General features: G+C 44.1%; 1 protein-coding gene across 1 annotated transcript in view; it reads right to left on the reverse strand.

The window, feature by feature from the left end:
* Window positions 1-11,155: 11,155 nt before the first annotated feature.
* The window catches only part of NUFIP1 (nuclear fragile X mental retardation protein interacting protein 1), a gene marked incomplete at its 5' end in the record, with an annotated part of 23,024 nt that continues 16,802 nt past the window's right edge, over window positions 11,156-17,377 (reverse strand). The window contains 3 exons of the mRNA XM_010181522.1: window positions 11,156-11,497; window positions 14,518-14,750; window positions 16,487-16,615. Coding sequence (XP_010179824.1) covers window positions 11,156-11,497; window positions 14,518-14,750; window positions 16,487-16,615 — 704 coding nt within the window. The remainder of the gene's footprint in view (window positions 11,498-14,517; window positions 14,751-16,486; window positions 16,616-17,377) is intronic.

Consider the following 17,377-nt stretch of genomic DNA (forward strand, 5'->3'; position numbering starts at 1 on the left):
CTAAGACAAACTGTTTGGGATGATCAGGATTTTGGTAAGATTTGTTTTCATCACCTACTGGGGCCCCTCGGTTTATTTGCGTGTTTTCCTCAAAGTGGCTGCTGACTGCTATGTTCATCCTGCTGTTCCACATTGGGTCCCATAATTACAGAGCCCAATTTACAGGGTTGTTCATAGCTGCTATTACGGGAAGCTATGCATCCAGCTAAGGCTGGATGCAGCCGTGGTGCCAATGGAGGAAGGAGGGAAGAAGATCATACACAGCAGCTCCTGCATGAATGCTCGCCGCATCAGGCAATGTTAACAGAGGCAAAGCAGGAGGAAGCCACAGCTCAAGACTCATTCCCACTTACAAAGCCATCTTTGATTCAGGCTGCAAGGAGTAATTTTGTAGTTTAGCACTCAGGGGTGAGTTTTTCAGAGCTTTCAGTAATTGCTCAAACCAGATCCGCTCTCAGGACCTGCTAGAGAAAGGTAGTGGTGCAGAGCACATCTCACTGTGGTCCTTCTGGAGCTAAAGGACTGCTTGGCAGGTTCAGTGTCTTTCAACCCAGCAGTGTCTTACCCTGATTTGAATCCCCTTCTCTGCCAAATCTGGCTGCCTGCTAGCATTTGCTCTGCTCTCCAGCCCCCATGCTGGTCTCCACTTTGTTGAGATGAAAAGCTCTCACCAGCATTGTTCAAGTCCTCCAAGACAATTTCCTGATTTGTTGGGATTTTTCTACTGTAAACCATGCCTAGCACTCACTTTTAGCCTTGAAGATGTGCGGAAGGTGGGTACAGGATTGCCAGACAGACATATGCTGCTGCAGAGGGAACATGAGAGAGACCCAAGGCTAAAACTGTAAAGTAGTGTTTTGGTGCCATGACCTGCCTAAACGTCTCACAGCCATTTGCAAATGATGTGATTTATTACAAATTACATCAACAGCACCCTATCAGACCTTCTTGCCTACAGTGGTGCTAACAGAGCACTCATCAGCTTCATTTCTGAGAACCCATAAATGCGAGAGCTACAAGGTCATCACCCTTGCTGGAGAAACAAGGGACCCTTGTTTTGAAAGCTAAAGCAGCTCTATTAGGAATCCAAGGTCAAGATACTCAAAGGGGCATACACTGTCCCCTGAAGATGTATCAAGAGTGAGCACACCTCCCACAGAGAACACAAAGTGCAAGAAGTTTGATTTGTTGGCAAGAAAGACCTGAGTAATGGTTTCTTTCGGGGGTTTGTCTTCTTATACTGGGACTTCCTGTCCCAAAGAGGAACAGGTCCTACTTCTGGAGGCCAAAGCTTATCCACTGAGGACAGAAAATTTCTGGAAGATTAATACTGAATTTAGTATCTCTAGTTGAGACCAGGAGGTGATTTTAGGGATTAGGCTCACCTGGCTGAAAAAAACTGAGGCATAGCCTCCCCATCAAGTGCCCACAACTCCCCCTCCCATATCTACCTCCTCCCACCACTATTCGTCTGAGAAACCCCACCTCTGTTACTGCAGGGGTTTCCATTTCAGCTGCAGCACAGGGTGGCCTCTGGCTCTGCAGCAGCGGTGATATATTAACCACTCAGGCACTGACTAGGTTCCGTGCATCAGCTTATCTGCCAAGGTCTGCTCCCATGACCCTTTGTCCTCGTTTGCCTGCTGAATTTGTGCTCCTTCGCTGATGTATTGCTACATGAAGCTGAAGGCAATGAAGAAGTGTTTTTCCTGGTGGTGTAGTTAAAACCATTAAGAAAAAAAAATAAAGAGCCCATGAGAAAAACTGTCTCACTCTACAGAGATCAGGTGAGATGCAACCTTACTCTCTTGTTTGAGACATAGCAAATGTCAGCTGATCAAAATGGCTTCAGGTATAGTATTTTTAATACAAAGTTGAAAGAGCTATAAGAAAACATCAGTACTGTCTCAGGGAGATACTGGCCTGAATTTAAAGAGAATTTCAAGTGTCTGGAGCTCAACTACATCAGCCAGAGTGAAAATACCTACTTCAATGATTCTCAATGAAAAGACACAATGCTAAGTTAGGTTCTTATTATGGTTAACCCTTTTGGTGCTTACTGCTGGAATTATGGATTTAAATGCATATTTAGATACTGTCATTGGCTGCAAGCATAAACAGCATCTTCTTGAGTCCAGAAACTGATGGCTGGTTGCCCATCTGTCTCTTGGGACTCTTCCCCCAAGAAGTTGTGGGTATTTATAAGTCAGCACCCTCTCATTTGCTTGTCCTTAATAGAGCAATGCATTCCCAAAGCCATCTATCAGCATTGGGCTGGCCACAAAGACTGAACTGTCTCTTTCTCCTCCCTCCCCTCCTCTCCCACACCATGCCCCATAATGCCTCCCTTAGTGGTGGCCAAGATCGTGCTGAAGCAGACCAAATTTCAGGCTACTCAGCAATCCAGCTCTCAGGGGAGCCCAAGATGCAAGCTGGAGAAGACTTTTCTATCATTGTTCCCTGGAGCCTTTAACAGCCAAGAAGCGGTATTGCTGGATCTCAGCTCCTCTCTGACTACATCTCCACCACCCATGATCCTGAGTAAGAAATCACACACTTATAAAATTAAATGGTCTATTCCCATTGGACACCCTGGGACTCCATGCTTGGATGGGATCAGAGGAAAGAGCAGAAGCACTTCTGCTCCTGGTGTAGCACAGAATAAGCAGTGAACAAATGCAGGCTCCGAGATTCCCTGGTCCCAGTTTTCTCATAGCCGCAAGTCACACCGGACACGGATGTAGCACAGTAACCTATTGAACCAGATCTCATTAGCTAACCACAGGGAAGTCTAGCAGACCATTAAAATTTAAGCTAAATATAGGCACACATCAAGAAAATGGTAATTCTAAATCTCTGAGCCTAATTCATCAGGGAGCAGAATATTGTAACACATGGGTTGTTCTTCAGATGATGCAACTGCAGCTGTAGTGAGCCGGAAAGATTCAACCAGATCTCCCCAGAACCACAGGGAGGAATGCTGTGCCTCTGCTCTGCTGCCAAAAAAAGCCCAGTCTCCTGCACGCCTGGTTATTTTCCATGCTCAGACAACTGCGAGCTCACACAACACCTAGGGATGTGCTGCCCTTTCCAGCCTCCTCCAGCTCACTCCTGCTTCCAAGGTTCAATTGCTAGCCCAGAGGACAGCACAGGTCATAGTTCACTTGAGACCAGTGGTGTTGGTGGCAAGAGCTGTGGACCTTCCCACCTACAGCCTTCCATTTTTAGCAGGCTCTCATGGAGGCAGAAAGAATGAAGCAGACTGAGGAGAGACCCTACCAGGTATAAACCAGGACCTTCACAGTGGTCGCATGGGGTTAAATTAATTTGTGCAAAGACTTTGGGCTCACAGGTAATCTTCTGGTTCAAAACTCCAACATTGTGTGAAACACAGTCCTTTGGTAAGGCCTGAATTACTCTAGGAAACTTCAAAGCCATCAAAGAAGTCGTGCTCAGTGATGTTCGTGTGCAGCGCTTTGAATGAGTTTTCTCTGCTTTTCCTAGTCACCGCGCAACAGTCAATTAAAAAGCACTGCTCTCTTTGTAGCCTTTGCTGCAGTACGAGGTTTATTGTCCTATTTATCACTGTTGAACTGCCTCGGGCTGAATTATTTATAGCACTGGAGAAGATGAATTAAGTGGTAAATTCAAAGTGGGTCACGGGGATGTCGCCTTGGCCTTGCGACCCAGACGTGTCAGTGGGCTGACGGCTTGGCCTCCTTGGCTTAATGGGATGGAGCACCGTCATCTGCACTCACACCAAAACCTCGAGCTGCCTGCGCCCAGGTGATCCTTGCAGCATCCTCAGCAAGAAACTCCACTACAGAGCAGCATTTCTAGCACGTGGCATGCCACACTGAAGGTGGCACTCCACAGGGCAAGCCAAAAGGCCTCAAAAATTCAGAAAGTAGCCCATCAGCCTGAGATTTTTCATTGTTAGAGTAGGAACAAAACAGCTATTTAAGCGCAGGGGTTTTTAAAAGGAAATCCTGCATGCATTTCCGTCCCTAAATCCCGACTGAATCTCATAATCCTCCACTGAGAACAGCCTGTGCTCCGCACCGCCTCTAACTTTGACGGCGACAATGATTCAGTTGTTTCCAAAAGAGGAGAATCTCTTTTGGCGCTACTGTTTTTCTTACACCGTGTCTGACTGCATAGCAGAGGCTCCAGCAAGAGACTGATGCTGCAGGTCCCCCAGGTAATTCCCATGGCAGAAGGTGAGGACCCCTCCTACAGGCAAAGGGGATGGGGAACCTGCCTGGCATGGCCCTAGCACCACCAATATGAGGATATTAATTTCATAGATATTGGAGATTTAAGTTATTTTACCAGTATCTATGTTCAAATATAATGCTCAAGCATTTTTTAAAATACACTTAAAAAACCAAACACATTTGTGGAGTGCTGCTCCCTCCACACCACCCTTGTTCCTTGGAAAGCACCAGCTGTGTTGGTTCTGCTTGTCTCGGGGTCTCCTCAGAGGGTTTCAGGAGCTCAGGGTGGAAAACATGCTCCTGGGCATGAAACCAAAGGGCAATAAAAAAAAAGGAATCTTTTCCCTGTGTTATTGGTATTTTCTCTCCATGGTGCAAGGGCAAGAAAATTTCATTGTCTCTGGTGAGAAAAATCTGTGTCAATAGTATCACCAAATAGCACAAAAGACAAGACAGACACCAAAATTCAGAGTGAACTGGCTTTAATAGAAAGGTTAGGAAACAGCTTCCACTTTTAGAAAGCTGCAATAACATTTTGTCACTACATGATGCAATCACCTCCACTTCAACATTGCCTGGTACAACACTGACATCTTGCCCTTGAAAATCATAATCTCTTGGCTAAGAGGCCAAATGAAAATAAAGAAGAGGGTTTAGACTTAAGTACGGCAGGATGAAGAGTTCTAGCAACAGCAAACTTGCAGAGAAGTGTGGTTTAAGTAATCCCACTGCTATTTTCAAATTCAGGTTGAATTTACTCAACAGCTCCAGCAAACGAGAGAGCACGGACCAGACTCCCTGACCTGGGCAGAGGAGGAGGAAGCAGACAACTTTAATTAGCAGGAGAGTCAGCAAAAGCCCTTGCTCGGGAGGGTATCAGCCCAAGAATGCAGAGCTCACGTCTCCCTGCCCAGGAATACTCCAAGCATCATTGCCTCTCCCCAGCATCCTCTGAATATTTTTTCTTATTTATTCCATATTGCAGTGGTCCCAGGTGAGAGATGCAGCCCCTCAGCAAAGCAGCTTGGTTCTTCCTCCACCTTGGGCCAAGTGGAGTCACAAGGAGGCAGAAAATGGGGCCAGTCAGCCCCACACACCCCAGTGGTGCTGCTCTGAGCACCTCTCTCTTGGGAGCCTGTGGATGGCGGTCACTTTCTCCCACACTGAGAAGGATTGGCTCTGGCTTCCTCATTTGTGTTAAAATGGAAACAACATGCTTTTGTCTCAAGTGAAAAGCTTCACCAATCTAAAATCAATGTCCCAAAAAATGTTATGCTCTGATCAGACATGAGAAAGAAATCTCCTCTGAAATTACTACAAACCAGTGCCCTTTGAGATGTTTCAGACCATCTCTAGAACTGAAATATAAAATCCTGCTTGCCCATATATATCCATAAGTCAAACCAGTAGGAAATCTAGTTATTTCACCCTGTTTGCCGAGGAAGCAGAGTTTAAAGGGCATCCAAGTCTGAACAGATGCCCACTGGTCATGAGGGCAGCAGATCAGGACAGACAGATGTCAATGGTGGCAGTTTTCTTTCAGCATCCCCAAAGCCAAGGTTACACTTCTGCTATTCAGGCAGTTAACCCCAGTGTTTAGAAAGTAGTGGTGAGACTGGAGTGGAAGGAGTGGGTTTAACAACTCAGTACCTGGCTTGCTGTGACAAACAGAAAACAAATTTGCTGGTTTTTACATATTGCATTTATTCCAATTTCATTTTCTGAGAAGTTGTGGCAGTCCAGTGAAATTCCCACTGACTGGAAAAGGGGAAACATAATGCTCATTTTAAAAAAGGGGAAGAAAAGGAAGACCTGGGGAACTATGGGCCAGTCTCACTTCTGAACCCAGCAAGATCATGGAGTAGAACCTCCCTGAAAGTGTTCAAGGCCAGGCTGGATGGGGCTTGGAGCAGCCTGATCTCGTGGGAGGTGTCCCTGCCCATGGCAGGAGTTGGACTGGATGATCTTTAAGGTCCCTTCCAACCCAAATCATTCTATGGTTCTATGTTAGTTAACCTGAAAGAAGATGATTAGCTGACATAAGTACTGGATTTCCCTTCACCCCGGAAAACAACTGCTCCTGTGACTACTTACAGGTTTCAGTGCACATATTCCTCAATGCAAGCTTTATTTTACTGAGCTGGTATTGCTTTCATACAAGAGACTATGCCCATACAGCATCTATACAGCTTCCTTTACATATACAACAAAGAAAAGATGGAAAAATTATACCATGCCAAGAAAGCTGTCTTACCAAACAGGAGCCACTGCCTGAAGGGTATATTTAGAAATTAGAGGACAATTTAGGAAGAGAGGCACACAACATAAGCCAGAAGAGTAATGAAAAGTAGGAAGAGTGGGAGTTTGTTGTAGGTATTGAGCACTCCTAGACAGCATCAATGAATACCCAGACCGACACAGCTCTTTTTCACCCCACCAAGTAACAGCAAAACCCAACACTTACGTAGCGTTTTTCATCCATCCATCTCAAATTGCACAGCAAGGAGAGTTGAAGCACTGGATATAGCATCCCTCTCTGCAAACTGATGCACGGAGCTGAAGTCCAGGGCTGCACAAAGGCAGATGCTAGGGGAAAATGCAGTCCACGGAGTCGTGTCAGTTGTCATGGATGCTGAGCTTGCACCTCGATACCTTCTCCTCAATCCTTGAAGCAGGCTGTCATCCTTGTGTGGGCAGGGCATCTGGTGGGGCTTGCCTGCTCTGTCATTTCCAGACAGCTGTCTTACACCAGGAATTCTCCTCAAGCAATGCATCCACTTCAGTCCATGGATTTCCAGTGCTGCTGAGGCTGGAGGGCAGCTCTGGAGATCACGCAGCCCAACCTCTCCTTCACAGCAGAGTCAGCCGCAGCCTGCCCAGGGCTGTATCCTGTCAGGCTCTCAATATCGTTAAGGATGGAGATGCCACAACCTCCCTGGGCAACCTGTGCCAGTGCTTGACTCCCCCCACGGTAAGAAAGTTTCTTCCTATATTTGAGAGAAAATTCCCATATTTTGGATAGTGTGCCTTGCCCCAACTTCTGTCCCTGGGCACCAGTGAGAAAAGCCTGGCTCAGCCTTCTTTACTTCCCCCATCAGGTGTCTATCCACAGCAATAAGATCCCTCTGAGTCTGCTCTTCTCCAGGTTCTCCCAGCCTCTCCCCATATCAAAGATGTTCCAGTCCCTTCATCAACTTTGTGGCCCTGCACTGGACTTGGTTCAGTATGTCCCTGTCTCTCCTGTACCAGAGAGCCCAGCACTGAACCCAGCACTCCAGATGCATCTCACCAGTGCCAAACAGAGAGAAACACCTCCCTCAACCTACTGGTGACTGATCACTTTGAGCCTAGCGCTTCAGCTAGTGTTCAGTCTAGCTCACCATGTACTTACCTAGCCCATGCTTCACCAATGAGGATTTTACAGGAGACAGTGTCTAAGGTCTTGTCACAGCTGCAATAAGCAACACCCACTGCCCTTTCCTCAGCCACCAAACAAGCAACCTCATTGTAAGGGACCATGCAGTTAATCAAGTATTTCACATTCATAAATCCATGCTGACTAAACTCAAACACCTTCTTGTCCCTAGTGTGTCTGGAAAGAGTTTCCAGGCTCACCTGTTCCAGCACCTTCCCTGGAATCAAGGTGAAGCTAATAATAGGTTTGTAGGCTCCCAGATCCTCCTGAAGTGAGATTTGATTTCCTTCCAGTCCTCAGGAACCTTCTCCAACTATCCAGTGCTTTTAAAGATACTCAAGAGCGACCTCATGATCCCATCAGTCCACAGTATGCCAGACTGCCATGTCTAGATTGCTTGGGCTATGCAATATTCAGCCTTTGACAGAACAACCTGCCCCGAGAGCTTGCACTTGTTCCTCAACACTGTTAAACATCTTAGACCTGCTAGGACTACATGGCTGTTATTCCTGAATAACAATGGCACTGCATGATTTGGATTAGCAGTTGCAGGAACAAGAGGAAGCAGAGGGAGACCCAGCTGGAAGGAGCTGACACAGAGGATCAGAGCTCTGATAGCAAAGACAGCGTATCTCATCAGAGCAGGGGTAATCTCCCCATCCCCAGTGCTCTCAATGCAAGGATTGCAACATCATCATCTAAAACCAGTTGCAAAAGCCCTCACTGACCAAGAAGTGACACAGATTAGAAAAGCACAACACTTGTTTCACTTACCCTCATCTCAAGAGCAGCTGTGCTATGGCATGACTTGGTTCACAGCAAATCCAGCATTGCCTGAGCTGCACCACCACAACTGAGTAAAGTCTGATTCTTTTTTTTTTTTCTGTTCTAGCTCAGTAGGTGAGATGGATCTAAAACAAACAAAAAACCCCACCAAAGCCTAACAGTACTGAATTTGAATTAGACACCCACAATTACATTTTAAGTAGCTAAGTTATAAAAGAAGAAAGATAAAAATAAGATTTCAGAAATGTGAAGGTTGTCACTGGAATATTTTTATCTAAAGTGAGTCACAAAGCCTGAGAAGTAGGGTTTTTTTTTCCCCCTAATAATACTGCAAAAAATCTTAAAAAAAAAATCAACACAAAGCTATCACCCCACACCAAAACAATGAGAAAGGCAAAAGCTACACAGAGTTTAATCAAGACACTGGTTCCTGTAGCATGGCAGGAGCAACAAGTTCTTACAGACACAGAGAAGCATCTTATTAAAAAAGTGCAAACAAAGCCCACCCCCTCAACCCCTAACAGGAAAGCTGCAGGGACCAGAGAAACCCATAGGCATTTAAGAGTACCAGAAAAGGTTATTGTGGGGCTTTCCTATGCAAAGGCTGAAGTCAAAGTACAAAGAAAGCAGATTCTTAAATAGCAGGAAGGGGTATGTGAAGGCTGAACAAGTCCTAGGTTCAAAAACTCCTGATTTATGCCATGTACAGATCTCCCCCAAAAGAAACCTACCTTTTCTTATCTACATGAAATACACTTTTAAAAAAGGTTTTGACAGGTGGTGGTTTTATTTTGGTGAAAGTTTAATATTCTTAAGTCCTTAATGACAACAGTATAAACAATTCAGATTACAAGTTTGGTTTTAGTTTTGGGGGTTTATTTTGTGGGTTTTTTTTTTTTTTTTAACACGAAGTCAGAGGGTACAGTCAAAGAAAGCTCTGCCATCAACTCAGTAGGGACAGAAGTGTATTAAAAAAATGTATTTAAAGTGCAATTTAGGGGCAATCCTAAGATATCTATTTCCTTTTCCTGCTGCTGTTACTCATGCTTTCAACAGCACTGGTACCACTCCACTGAAATCAGGTTCTGCCCGAGTGCCAGGTCTCCATGGCTTAGAGTCTTCTGCTGGCATCCTCATCGCAGTAAAACTGTGAGACCCATACGCAAGGCAGTGAGATTGAGATGCATCGTGGGACCATCATGGGAAGAATGAATCATCTGCCTTGGAAATATAAATGTTTATGATCACTGCTTCTATTCTGCACATATATTCTTGAGACACGCAACTTTTACAAGGGTGTTGATATTTATATACTTCCATAAATTTAGACAGTGCATTACAAACACAATATGTGGTTGTAGTTATAAATAGCAGAGCAGTGGGACAGAATTTTCAACTACTTCTTGTTTTCTATGCTCCACAATTCAGATGTATGGCACAAGTTAAGGAACTAGAGAAAAGAAAAATACAGTTATTAGGCAACAAGAAAAGTCCCCTGTGAGTCTCATATTTTAGATGGTGGAATGGAAAGCCAGACTTCTATCAGAGAACAAAAAAGTAAAATCAGTTCCTGAGATTTATCTCCCACATTTAACCATGACTAAAAGACAAAGAGCAGAGAAATGTTCTGAAGTGGAGGTTTTCATAACAGATTTTTTTCACGGCATGTTTTCAGTGCAACAAGCAACAAGCTAACACCTGCCCTTGACAAGAAGGATTCTGACAAACAAATGCACAATGTAACCAAAAGATTAAACTTGTTTCTAAACCTTGGCTTATGCTATTTTGGTGCTCACAACACTTTGGATGTACCCACAAATCTATGAGAAAAGTCACTAGATGCCCTAGGAGCACCATAACAATGTATCAAGGAAGACAATCTTCCAGAAGGCCAACTAATAAACTTCCAATGCATATTAAAGAGGGACAAACGAGTAACCTTTGGTAAGCTTTCTAAACTGTGAAAATACTTAATACTAAGGATTTGGTTCAAGAGTTCAATTTGTCAGGCAATGACTGTAACAGCAGTTAAGGCCTAAGATTTAACATTGCGTACCTGAGGTAAACCAGCAACCTAGCACTGATGCAAGGAGTTATTGTATCTTTACTTATTAAAATTTTTAAAAGGCCTCTTGCATCAGCCTGCACCCTCATTTCCATTTATCTGCTCATTTAACAAATTTGTTGAGAGAGGAGACTCCTGGCACAAGGAGTACTTTTAGAGTCAGGTCAGTGACATCTTCCATCTCTTCACTTTATACTGGAATATATTACATTTATATTGGGTATATTGTATCAATAACAGCTGGGGGGGGGGGAATATGTGCACTGAAATCACCATTTCAAAAGTACTCCATACTCCCAGACACACCAGACTATGATTTCACATGAGGAAGATCCACCTTGCCACATTACTTGGCTTTGGTGATGGACTGACAGACGTTTCATAACAAGGTAAAACATTCGGAGCCCTGAAGCTCAAAAGTGGGGATCTGCACCCACCCAAGGAAAGGTCATGTTCTGTGCCACTGCTGCCTTTCTGCCACGGGGAAATGCAATTACTCAATGCAGATGCTGTTGTCACAAGGACATGGCCAGCTAGGGCAGAACAGATCAGAAAAGTGGTTTTAACAGCTCAGTGTGTGCTTTAATGATTATTTTGTTATACTGATACCTTTCAGAAAGCATCAGTCAGGTAGAAAATATGAGCCTTTGCTTTTTTGTCCACAAACACCTTCTACAGTGCTTCACACTGAACTGACGGGGTTTCCCACATGTCCTCATCTGCCAAGTGAGCCATCTGTGAAGGCTGATCCATGGGTGCTTTCTCACCCTGGGCTGTTAATAATGCATCTTCTCCTCCTCCTGCTAACTGAAGGTCAGAGCTACACAAACAATTTGATTCACCAGGTTTGTCTGTCAAAGACTCTGCTGTAGCTGTAGTTGCAGAGGACTGTTCAGTCTCTGTTTCAGTTTGTGGTTCTGTTTTAAAATGAAGTCCAAACAGGTTGTTTCGGATGAGGTATCGAACACACTGAAGAATCACATTTCTTTCATGTCGGATATCCTGGGCCAGCAACTGGAAGGAAAGAAAGAAAGAAAGAAGATAAAGTGATGCACATTTCTCTCACTTGCTCTGTAGCCGATACAAGCCCAGCAAGATGTATGGCTCTACTCAGTAATTTTGAACATTTCTGCATGTAAATAGCTGGCTCTCTCACATGAGTTTTGGACACTCGGAGCAGAAGACTGCCTTGCCAGAGACAGCAGAGGAAACTCATGTATTCCCATACTGGGTGCTCTCCCACTGACTGACTGGGGCTTTGGCAGAGTTTGAAAGCACTACCATAGAGTTTGCTGGGCTGGAAGACCCAAGGGCTCACTGTCCCTTCTTCCCTCACACCAGCTCGTGCTGATCAGACTCCTTACTGCATCAGTTCAACTCACCAGCCGGGCGAAAATCAACCTGATAGTTGCCAGGAAGTAGTGTGGTGTTCTGGGTTTTTTTTATTATTTGTTTGGGGATTTATTTTTTTTTAGGGCAGGTGTGCATTTAGCACCACGAATGCACTCAGGCAGGTAGAACAAGTGACAAATCTGGTATCTTTTGGATTAAGCTGTCAGTCTCAGTTTGCTCAGGTGGTAGAGAACATCACATAATAGACCTTAATACCAGGAATTTCCCCCCCAGTTATCTGGCTGTAGACTCAGATGACGATGTTCTTATAGCACAGACTATAATTAACACCTGAAACAAAGGATGCAGTACAGGTCATGTATTCCAGTATGGTAACAGACTTGCTATCCTGGTATCTTTTACACTTTCCAGGTTATACTGCATCTGTAATTTAATATCCCACGCATTCTTTATTGGAAAACCCCTATGAGTAAAAGACACTTATAAATACAAGGAAAGGGCATGTTTTACCAGGTACCAGCCCATGGATTTAAACAGCAGTAACTGCTTTGGGCTGTAATCCATCAACCCAAGCCTAATAGTTTAATCAAAGTGCTAGAGGCTTCTCTCTCATCTCCCTGAACCAGAAGGCTGAAGGACATTTTGTCATTGCAAATGTCAGACAAACTAGTACTCTGAACAAACAAGTTTAAAGCAAGTGGCTAAACCTATAACTACCTGATCATTTGCAGGAGATATGTATTACACACCCTAGCTAAATTTGGCTTGTAATGTTGCAGAGAAGCTTTTCGGTTGTTGTTACAAGGTTCAACAATGGTTTAACCAGCCGCTTTAAAGTGTGTGTATTTCTGTGTAGACTTGGTTACCAAGAGATGTTACAAGCTGCTGACACCCAAAATGGGCCTTCAGAAACCTCCCCTCTGATCTAGGAGATATACGTCAGGGCAATGAAGTTCTCATTGCTGTGCTGAGAGAAACTGCTGAATTTCCAAATGCCCAAATAAAGGCACAGATGGGATGCATCATCACCCTATCAAACACTGTACCTTTGTATTAGATTTTCTGAATGCAGGGATGAGTATCAGCGGAGTGGTGCTACACAGGCTTTTTATTTTGTCAGCGTACAGAATGGCTAAACATACGTTACTGTTTGCATGGCTACAATAAACACATTTTAGTAGTGTTCAAGCTCACTGCCAAATGAATGCTGATAGTCACCTACAGCTATTCTCCTATCTCCTCTTCTATTTTTTTTAAAAGCATCATTTCACTGATACATCCCTTTCTTAGCAAACCCACTTCCATACTTTTTGGATAAACTCTCAGCAGTGACTCACTAAAATTTCAATTTCGCTTCCTCAAGGTTTTTCTACACTGACCGTTTCTGACAGCGGAAGCCTACCTGCGAAGCACTCATGCTCCTCTGATTCACAGCCACAGTACACATCCTTTAACAATAGTTCTGAGCAACATTAAAAGGCAAAAAATCCCTACCAAAATATAATTTTAGAAACGGACTATACTGGCAAGCTACAACTCAGGCTTCCAGTGATCTGCCAGCTTCTCTCAGCATGCAAGACTTCAGATTACCTTTTTTTTCCAGAGTCCTCGCTGCTTTGATCAACAACAACTTTGAAGAGCAAGAGATAAAGACTACTGCATGCTTAGGGAGCTACATAAAGGGCAAACACTTCCTTTTCAGGCACTAGGAGTTTTAATTCTTGGCAGCAATGGTAGTATATGCTAAAAGGACTATCAAGGGATTTCTCCCACATCTGTAGCTTGGGATGTGGCTTATCAGGTATTTCTTGCCTAAACATCCTATGATGTTTCAGAGCCCTTATGTCAGTGGCACCCTGCCTTTTCCTGTGCCCTGCCCACAGAGTCTTCCTTTGACAGAGGAGCTTTATGCTGGCCATTTACAGAATCACAAGGGTAGTCTACCTATCTGATACTGCTTTTGAGTATTAAATGCAGTAAAAGCTTCAAATGTGTTTATACTAAAGAAAGCTACCAAGCTTCCAAATAGGATGCTTCACACTGTTACTGAGAACAGAATCGTAACACCTTGGACTCACCCCTACAAACCTTTTTTTACCCTTCTGAGACAGCAATCTGCACTTCAAGATCCCAGTGCTGTCACTTCCTCTTGGCACGCGTAGGCCAATCTGAGCAGAAACCCATGCACGTGGAGGTTGCAGCTCAACACCACTCTACAGTTCAAGTCATCAACACGCTTACCAACAAGATCTCTTTGACTGCATCTGAAAAAATTGTGTGCTCCTCAATCGGGGAAGGCAGCTGAGCAGCAAAGCCAGGAGAAAAGCAAGAAAGATCAGAAAAAGGCTGATGGGATCACACACAAACAAAACCTACCAGATACTACCACAGGAAGGTGAGAGGAAGGAATAAAGGTTTTGTCCTTTGTGCAGCTCATTTTAGGCACATGATTAACTTCTCACTTCTTGTTCAAAGTCAGTCATTACCTGAAGACACACCAGGGTATTTCTATTTTTCTGTTTAAGCATCTACACTTTGTCCAAGTGAAAAGCTCATTTTACTGTCTTAAGACAGGACCTTTGCTAACAGACTGCTCTAACTTCCCACAGGGAAGAGGAAAATCACTCACAAGTAGTGCTACTCTTGTACAGCAGACATTTTTTCAGCACTAAGACTGTTACCATTTCCAGCAGAGTTGGACGGCGCTTCGGAAGGAGAGGTAATGTTTTCTTGCCCCGGTTATCAGGCCTTCTGGGTGGACGTGCATTTGAATTCGAGCTTCTTAACATCGTGCCTGCATATTCTGGACGTTTTTGACTTGGGTTTTGACTCGAAGAAACATCAGTAGTTTGAGGCACATTTCTGAGTACAGCCTGGTTTTCCTCAGCTTTTGTTGCAGTCTTGACAGGGATTTCTTAAAGAAAAAGAACACACTTTCATCTCAAACTTAAAAGCCTCTTTAACATGCCTATATCCCCATGCACTGGCAGTTCATTAGTACTATTCGTGCTCATGTAACCTGATGTGAAGATGTTCAAGGTTTACTTGCAGGAAGGGAGGGTTTTGTTTGGTTTGGGTTTGGAGTTTTTTAAAAATACAAAGAATAATCTCTAAACATTCACAGGAAGGAAAACAAGACATTTAAATTCTGCAGTGCAAAAAGAAAAGGAGAAGCAGTAAGAATTGAACAAGATTTTCAAGCCTCTGTCTTGTTATCACTCAGAAAGTACATGGCTTCTGCTTCACAATATAGTTTGCTGCAAATTCGGCTGCTGAGAAAATCATGATAGATAGAGCAGAGAATGCCCAAGTTCAATTCCCTGCCTGCTAGATGCTCTCTGTAACTTTGGATAGGCCATCTAGGGCAGGTAAGGCATAGTGACTACCTGCAAAAACAAGGACCAGCAGCAGTTCTGTACTGATGCATACACTCAGAGAAGCACAAAATTCAAGTAGGACAGAGTTCAAGTCTTACCATAACAGCCAAAAGCCGTCTATGGAAAAAGCCCTTAAGGACATGGAAATTAGTTCACAAGGTGAGCATAACAGCTTTTTCCTGGCGCTATTTGAACATGAGATGAAGCAAGACTGAAGACAGGCTGCTTCCTCCCCACCCCCAATTAAGGGAAAAAAGGCTTGGGAAATTCAGTGACACAAACCCTAACCAAAGACATTCTATTCCCCACCTTCAGCTCAGAACATGCTGCTGAGAACAGACAAGCAAAGCAGAGGCAACCCCATCCAATCTTTCAGGAAACTGTACTTGAGGCTTCCTGAAGTATGCTGTAGGGCTGGGTGGGTGGGGAAACACTCTAGATGTGGCACAGGCCAAGCGGGCAAGGCCAGCCCTGTGCACAGGCTGTCTGCTGGGTTCTGTCCAGGTGCTTCTCCGAGACCAGGAGCTATCACCATACTGGGAACAAGTAATGGCTCACCCAGTAACCCCAGTTAGTGCCCAAAACTGGGAGGGAGGAATGGGGAAACAAGAGGAGCAGAATAATGGCATACACTGTTATTCCTCCCAGCCTGTCCTTATGCACGGCTTACACCAGTACTAGCATGCATTGACACTGAAAGCAAACTGGAAAGGATCTGTACATGGGCCACAAAAACACCCCATGCATAACCTTTAACAAGCTTCTCTCTTTACTTGTATACACATACATATCAATAGGTGCAAGATAGCTTTGAATTACAGCACTGGCAGACAGACCAGAATCAAAAGACATTTCCATAGCCAAGTGTTTTGGCAATATAGCCACTGAATTGCCATTACTTTAACACCCTTGCTAAGTGGAAGCCACAGCTTGCACATTGTATTTTCTTCTGCAACACCACTGATTTATCTTAAAAGGTTTTTCTCAAAAAATTGTAAGGTATGTAGGTTCTGTCTGGCACTGATAATCTGCAGCTTTCAGCAGCTGGAAATGCAGCTACTGCACTCATAAATGGTGCACTTATAAATTAATGGGATCTGGATAACAGGATGGGAGATGGCAAAGGACCAAACACAGAAGAGGTGAAGACCCCCACCCTTCCCAAAGAAGCATTGTTTGTGATCAGATTTTATCATTGCTTGCAGTCCACACCAGCACAATGACAGAGGGGAGAAGGGAAGAGGAGAAGGGCAGAGGATGTGCTGCTACGCACCTTCGGGTTCGCTGTCGGACGCGCTGCCGTAGTTGGCCAACAACGAACTCAGAGCAGAGGTGACCTGCCTGGGGACAACAGTCAATCCAGCTTTCCCGTCCTCAGCTGCTGCTTCCTCCTTGTCAGATTCTGCAGTGAGAGAAAAGTCAAGAGGGATTTTTCCCAATACTTCTGTGTGCCAACAGCCACCCTTGCTGCTATATCCCCTTCTCACTGCTACACAAGACCGACGTTGGGCATCATTGCTCAACACTGTGGACTGACAGAAAAAGCCCACATTTGCCTACTCTCTACTGACATTTGATGGAAAAGTACTCTCACCACTGGTTTACAGTTGTGCCAGCAAAACTACAGGAGGATGAAAAGCTTCCTGAACAAGAGGTTGGGCTTTCTGGCTCTTTCTTCACATACCAGATGTAATTATAAGTTTTATTATCAAGTGTAGGTAAAGAGAAAGAGAGGGAAGATGTCATAATATATTCTGAAGTCTTGCTGGAGGCAGAGGGTGGGAGAGAAGGCTTCAAAAGCCAGTCAGGGGGAAGACAAAAAAAAAAAAGGCTCACTGAAAGCGAGAATTTAAGAGCAAAGAAATCTTTGCATAGTAAAAAAAAGTCTGTAATGGACACTGAGAACCAAGGCTACAAATTAGATGATCGGTTTTCAGCAGTACTTCAGATCATTTGATACTTAAATCCCTGCAGAGCATTACGGACATGCACGAGTAAATGAGATATTACTCTCTCAAACTGTCCTAAAAAAACCAAAGCCCTACCAGAAAAAAAGATTCCTAAAAATAAACATGCAACATCGTGATGGTTTTAGTTTGAAACAAAGGAATTACAATGCACTAAAATCCTGGAAAGACACAGGTGAACAGTGCTACAGTCAGCA

The sequence above is a fragment of the Mesitornis unicolor genome, unplaced genomic scaffold (genome assembly GCF_000695765.1).
Source record: "Mesitornis unicolor isolate BGI_N332 unplaced genomic scaffold, ASM69576v1 scaffold27403, whole genome shotgun sequence".
Lineage (NCBI taxonomy): Eukaryota > Metazoa > Chordata > Aves > Mesitornithiformes > Mesitornithidae > Mesitornis > Mesitornis unicolor.